The sequence below is a fragment of the Budorcas taxicolor genome, chromosome 7, assembly GCF_023091745.1.
Source record: "Budorcas taxicolor isolate Tak-1 chromosome 7, Takin1.1, whole genome shotgun sequence".
Lineage (NCBI taxonomy): Eukaryota > Metazoa > Chordata > Mammalia > Artiodactyla > Bovidae > Budorcas > Budorcas taxicolor.
Window position 1 is genome coordinate 12,254,402 of NC_068916.1, and position 6,699 is coordinate 12,261,100.

General features: G+C 63.0%; 1 protein-coding gene across 1 annotated transcript; it reads left to right on the plus strand.

Annotated features, from left to right (window-relative positions):
• The first annotated feature begins 1,102 nt into the window (after positions 1 to 1,102).
• Positions 1,103 to 6,389, plus strand: PODNL1 (podocan like 1). Its single transcript, XM_052644097.1, has 10 exons — positions 1,103 to 1,160; positions 1,299 to 1,526; positions 2,265 to 2,358; positions 2,645 to 2,709; positions 2,862 to 2,971; positions 3,557 to 3,713; positions 3,961 to 4,076; positions 4,734 to 5,391; positions 5,978 to 6,126; positions 6,239 to 6,389. The coding sequence occupies exons 1-10, from the start codon at positions 1,158 to 1,160 to the stop codon at positions 6,387 to 6,389; spliced, it is 1,731 nt and encodes a 576-aa protein (XP_052500057.1). The 5' UTR covers positions 1,103 to 1,157.
• The last annotated feature ends 310 nt before the right edge of the window (positions 6,390 to 6,699 follow it).

Below are 6,699 nucleotides of genomic sequence, written 5' to 3' on the forward strand. Positions count from 1 at the left end.
GGTGCTATCTTACCTTTGTCTTTTTTTTTTAAATTCATGCATTTGGATTTCCCTGGTGGCTCAGTGGCAAAGAACCCGCCTGCCAATGCAGGAGATGCAGGTTCGATCCCTGGGTTGGGAAGATCCCCAGTATTCTTGCCTGGAGAATCCCATGGACAGAGGAGCCTGGCAGGCTCCAGTTCGTAGAGTCACAAAGAGTCGGACATGCCCGAGCGACCAAGCACGTGAACACATTCAAGCATTTGTTTGGCTGCGCTGGGTCTCAGTTGCGGCACATGGGATCTAGCTCCTTGACTGGTAATCGAGCCCGGCCCCTGCGTTGACAGCACAGAGTCTTAGCCACTGGACCACCAGGGAAGTCACCTCTCTCATCTCCTTCTTATGCATTATCTTATTGAATGCTTACCCCACTCAGGAGGGCTAGACAACCACTCTCCCACTTTACAGAGTGGGAAACCAAGGCCCGGAGAGGCGGCAGAGCCCAGGTTCAAGCCCAGGCAGGCTGCCACTGAACACACATCCTTAACCACACGGCTGGTGCCTCAATACTTGTAATTTCCTCTTGGCCGCAGCAGCTGTGGCCATTTGGGTACAGGGGGAGTCTAGCTGCCAGTGAGTCCAGCTGGCAGAGGGGAGGAGGGGCCCAGATAGCAGGCCTGACTGGGAGCACCCCAGGCTGGTGTCTGGACCGGCAGGCTGAGCCCGGGCCTGCCCTGGCCCTTGCTCCTTGGGGACCCTCCTGTGCCCTGAAGTGTCCTCCACTCCTCTGCCCCCACCCCTACTCCTGCGGTCGGCCCAAATACCAGACAGGGCGAATCTCAGCTTTCCCCCAAGCATTCCTCGCTCCTGTGGCCCGGCCCAGGCTGGCCGAGGTTACGCAAGCAGAGCTGGGGTGGTTGGGGGAGGCGGGTGGGACCAAGGGGATGGGCTGGCCGGTCCTCACCACCCCATCCGGTGCCTGCCCGCCCTCCGCAGGGCGGGGAAAGGGTGGGCCAGCTCCCCCGAGCCCCTGAGGGAACAGGCTGGGGGGGAGGAGGGGGGTTTGTGTGAGATGGGGGGCGGTGGCGGCCACAGCACAACCTCCAGAGGTGACCGCCTGGTTCCCATTAAGGAACCCTGGTCAGCAGTTGGGGCGAGACGGCAGAGCGGGGCTGGCTATGGTAAGGTGGGGCGGGGGTGGGGCGGAGGGTGGGGCCTGCCTGTCTGCTGCACACCCCCCACCAGGCGGGGATGCTTCCGTTGCCATGGTGACCCGGTGCCCAGTCTGGGGACACCCTGACCTGTCCCTCAACTCCCAGCGACTGAGCCTATTGCTGCTGCTCCTGCTGCTGCCTGGCCCCCCACCCGCCCTTGGCATAGAGGATGACGCCTCCTTCCCCCACCTGGGGGAGAGCTCCCAGCCCCCACCCCGGGCCTGCCCCCCACGCTGCTCCTGCCCCCGGCCCGACACGGTGGACTGCGACGGCCTGGACCTCCAGGTGTTCCCGGACAACATCACCAGGGCTGCTCAGCACCTCTCCCTGCAGGTGGGGCCGGCGTGTGGGTGCAGGGCGGCTCCCAGGGTGGACGGGGAGTCTGCGGAGTGCCGGGGTTGGGGGTGTGGGGTCCCTGTGCAGGGGTGAGGAGCTGAGCCTGTGGGTCGTGACACAGATGGGAGTTGATCTTGATGAGCACATAGGGGTCTGTGCAGGATTCAGGTGAGAGGAGGTGGGGGGCACAGATGCCATAAGTGGGAGGGGCTAAGGGGTGTCTGAGGGGTCAATGTCTGCTGATTAAGGGGCTGCTTGAGGTCAAGTGTAATGAGGCATCCCGGGTCACTTGTAGGGGTGGATGGGGCGTTGGGGGTCAGTGTCTTTTTGTTACGGGGTTGTTACAAAGTAATGCCTTTGGGATCAAGTACAGGGTGAAGGTTCAGTGGTAAAGAACCCTCCTGCCAAGCAGGTGATGGGAGACAGGAGTTCAATCCCTGGGTCAGGAAGATCCCCTAGAGGAGGGCATGGCAACCCACTCCAGTATTCTTGCCTGGAGAAACCCATGGACAGAGGGACAGAGGGACTTGGTGGGGTAGTCCACGGGGTCAGAAAAAAGTCGGATATGACTGAGCGACTCAACAACAACAAACAACAGGGTGAAAGGGTGTGGAGGCTTCCTGCTTAGGCTGACGGGAAGCTGAGAAGCAGGGCTTGCAAGGGCCATCTGTTGAGGGCTCAGAGTCACAGGGGTCAGGGTGTGAATGTCGCCCCCCACCCCGGCCTGCCCTGCAGAACAATCAGCTCCAGGAGCTCCCCTACAACGAGCTGTCACGTCTCAGCAGGCTGCGGACCCTCAACCTCCACAACAACCTCATCTCCTCTGAGGGTGAGTTGGGGGGACAATGGGAGGAGGCCCCTCTACAGCCTGGTCCCCGCTGCCCTCTCCCTCCCCAGCTAGGTCTGTGGGCAGCTCTGTGGCAGTTCCCAGAACTGCCCTTTGCTGAGCAGGATGGAAACTCAGAGAATAGGGGGCGGGGGCTGTGGCTTTTGAGGACACAGCGTGGGCGGGGCCTGGAGGAGCCTCTGCCAGCCTCCAGGCTGGATGGGAACACAGGCTGCCCCCGCCCTCGCCACCGCCAGGAGGGTCCCCTCACTGCCCACCTCACGCACAGGCCTGCCCGACGAGGCCTTCGAGTCGCTCACACAGCTGCAGCACATCTACGTGGCCCACAACAAGGTGAGCACCCTGCCACGCCCCCACCCGCCCCAGGCAGGGCCCAGCAGGGGCGCAGCCAGCTGGGGTCCCACAGCGCTGAGTGGAGGTGGGCGGCAGGCGGGGAGGGGCAGGACGGGCGTGCCACTGGGACCACTGCGGCTGTGCTCCCGCAGCTCTCTGTGGCCCCCCAGTTTCTGCCCCGCTCCCTCCGGGTTGCTGATCTGGCTGCCAACGAAGTGACTGAGATCTTCCCGCTCACATTTGGGGAGAAGCCGGCGCTCAGGTATAGCCCCTGGCCCAGCCCAGGCCCCGCTGGGACTTGTGTAGGCCTGGGGTCACTCTGTACCTTGGGGTCTGACGGGTCATGAGCCAACCCTGGGGAGGCTCTGGGTGGCAGGGGAGACGGGGCCCCGGATGCCCTGTCTGGAGAATTTCAGACTGGAGCAGAGTGCACACACTCACACACTCCACACACACACACTCGCATACACCCACACATTCACACAGGCATTCACACACTCATTCACACACATTCACTCAACCCACCCACCCACTCACACACACCATACACTCAACACACACACACACTCACATACTCAAACTCACACACACTCAACACACACACACACCACTCCCACACACATACACACACACATACATACACACATTCACACATACACTCAAACTCACATGTACACTCAACATTCACTCACTCACAGTCACACCCATCCACACAAATCACACCCATACCACTCCCACACACACAGACACTCGCGCACACACACATTCTGAAGCCTGCCCTGAGCTGGGGCACAGGGTGGCGGGGAGGCCGGGGCCGGGCTGGTGGCAGGAGCCTGGCTCCCCTCAGGTCCGTGTACCTCCACAACAACCAGCTGAGCAACGCCGGCCTGCCCCCTGACGCCTTCCGCGGCTCTGAGGCGGTGGCCACCCTCAGTCTCTCCAGCAACCAACTCAGCTACGTGCCGCCCAGCCTGCCACCCTCGCTGGAGCGGCTCCATCTACAGGTGCCCCCTCTGCGCGACCACCCCCACGTCCCCACTCCCCTCAGGGCCCCGCACCTCTGTCCTGGGGGACCCCTTGTCATCCCAGCAGTCAAAAGTGTCTTTGGGTCCTTTCCTCTGGCATGGGTGCTCACGGGCTCTCTCTGAGCAGCCTTGCTCAAAAGAACACCTTGTGCCTTGCTCAGGAGCCCCCGTGGCTCCCTACTGCCCTCAGCCCTGGACCCTGTCTCATTCTCTCCTCCCTTCCCAGAACAACCTCATCTCCAAGGTGCCCCGAGGAGCCCTGAGCCGCCAGACCCACCTCCGTGAGCTTTACCTTCAGCACAACCAGCTGACAGACAGTGGCCTGGATGCTACCACATTCAGGTGGGGCCTGGAACAGGGGTTTGGGGGGTGTAGGCTCGTGCTGGCAGTAGGGTCTGAGGACTTAGAATCTGGGAGCCCCAGCCCTCCATTTCACCACCCCCCTCTTATGGCCAATTCAAGGCCTCATTTGGTGTGTGCCTACCGTGTACCGGGCTTGGCCAAGCACCTGGCCTCCAACCAGCTGGTGCCTTGGTCTTATTACCCAACATCACAGCTGCCACATGAAGATCTCAGACCCAGAACTCTGACCTAGTCACCCCAGACTTACTTCCTGCCCAGATCTCTCAGCTCGTCACCCCCAAATTGAAATCTCCACCTTACATCTCTCAGGTGTGTGCTTGCATGCTCGGTCATGTCTGACTCTTTGCAACCTTGTGGAGTGTAGCTCACCAGGCTCCTCTGTCCATGGGCTCTCCCAGACAAGAATGCTAGAGTAGGTTGCCATTTCCGTCTCCAGGGGATCTTCCTGACCCAGAGATTGAACCTGCATCTCCTCCTCCCCTGGCAGGCAGGGTCTGACCACTGAGCTACCCGGAAAGCCCAGACATCTCTCAGGACAGCTCCTCAGCTCTCCCCACCCCAACCTGCCCTGCAGTATCCATCTGGGGCCTCCACTCTGGATGCCCAGCCTGACGCCACCTTTCTCTCTCCTGTCAGCAAGCTGCACCGCCTGGAGTACCTGGACCTGTCCCACAACCAGCTGGCTGCGGTGCCCGCTGGCCTGCCCCGCACCCTGGCCGTGCTGCATCTGGGCCGCAATCGCATCCGCTGGGTGGAGGCAGCCCGGCTGGGTGGCCTGCGGGGCCTGCGCTACCTGCTACTGCAGCACAACCAACTGGGGGCCACGGGGCTACCAGCCGGAGCGCTGCGGCCACTGCGGGGCCTACACACGCTGCACCTCTATGGCAACAGGCTGGACCGAGTGCCCCAGGCGCTGCCCCGCCGCCTGCGGGCCCTGGTGCTGCCCCACAACCGTGTGGCCGCGCTGGGCGCCCGTGACCTGGCCTCCACGCCCCGACTGGCCGAGCTCAACCTGGCCTACAACTGCCTGGCCAGCGCCCGCGTGCACCTCCGGGCTTTCCGCCGGCTGCGGGCCCTGCGCAGCCTCGACCTGGCTGGCAACCAGCTGACCCAGCTGCCCTCCGGCCTGCCCGCTGGCCTGCACACACTTCGGCTGGAGCGCAACCAGCTGCGGGTCCTCGAGCCGGAGCCGCTGACTGGCCTGCACCAGCTTCAGGAGCTCAGTTTGGCACATAACCGACTGCGTGTGGGTGGCATTGGGCCTGGCACCTGGCATGAGCTGCAAGCCCTGCAGGTCAGGGGCAGGCTGGTTGGCCATACTATCCACAGGGCAGCTCCTTCACCCCTCTGCCTGCTTGGCCAGCTCCTCCCCTGGAAAGCCTTGAGATGCTAGAAAGAGAGCCCCCACTGTATGTAGGCCAGCCCTGGGATGCCACGCCCTCCTCCAGGAGATCTTCCTGGCCCAGGGATGGAACCCAGGTCTCCTGCACTGCAGGCAGATTCTTACCGTCTGAGCCACCAGGGAAGAATGGGGTTGGCCCCAAAGTTCATTAGGCTTTTCCGTAAGATGTTATGGCAAAACCTGAAAGAACTTCTGGGTCAACCCAACACTGTCTGTGAGTGATCGGCTGCATCAGTGGCCCCCACGGCAGGGACCCTGTCTGGGCCCCCGTCACCTAGAATGACGCCTGCCCCAGAAGGGACTCAGTTTACCTCTGTGGAGGGCAGGACTTGGCAGCCACAAAGCAGGTGGGGGGAGGGGGCAGAAGAACCAGGCTGGGTGTACATGAGGGCCCGGGAAGGGAGCAGGTTGGGGCTTGGCTGAACAGGTGGCCCAGGGCCTGGGGCCACCACGGCGCCATCTCTGCTTGCCTGCCCAGGTGCTGGACCTCAGCCACAATGAGCTGTCATTCGTGCCCCCTGACCTACCCGAGGCCCTGGAGGAGCTGCACCTGCAGGGCAACCGCATCGGCCACGTGGGCCCTGAAGCCTTTCTCAGTACACCACGCCTGCGTGCCCTCTTCCTCAGGTACCCTGGGGGTGGCCGGGTTAGGCAACTCCAGGTACACAGGGCAGGGCTGTGGGCGGGCCCAGGGGGCCTCTCCCCAGGAACATGCCCTCACACCCATCTCGCGGTCCAGGTCCAACAGGCTTCACATGACCAGCATCGCGCCTGAGGCCTTCCTGGGCCTCCTGCACCTGCGCGTAGTGGACACGACAGGGAACCCCGAGCCTGTCTTGGTCCACCTGCCGCCCACAGCCCCACGCCGGCCACGGGCAGCAGGCCCCTGAGCCTCGAGGAGCCCGGTAGAATGGCCCAGATCCCTGAGGCTCTGCTGGGCTATGGACTAAGGAGACAGCGCCCACCTGGGGCCTCGACCTGGCTCTCCTGGGCCTGCCCATCCTGTGCTGGCGGGGACACTGGGAGGGGCCACCACCCAGGCACCCAGGGAGCCCAGGAGACTGGAGCAGACCACGCGCTCACTGGGCGTACAGGCAGCTCGGGCCCTGCTGGACGCTCCCCCACTGCCTGTGCAGATGGAAGCAACAATAAAGCCTAGCTCCGGCCTTCCCTGGTGGTCCAGTGGTCAAGAGTCCCCGC

What these genes read in the sequence shown, in the direction of transcription:
- PODNL1 (XM_052644097.1), top strand. An exon ending in CAACCTCATCTCCTCTGAGG is followed by an intron (nt 2,359 to 2,644) that starts GTGAGTTGGGGG and finishes CCTCACGCACAG; the next exon opens with GCCTGCCCGACGAGGCCTTC. An exon ending in GGGGAGAAGCCGGCGCTCAG is followed by an intron (nt 2,972 to 3,556) that starts GTATAGCCCCTG and finishes GGCTCCCCTCAG; the next exon opens with GTCCGTGTACCTCCACAACA.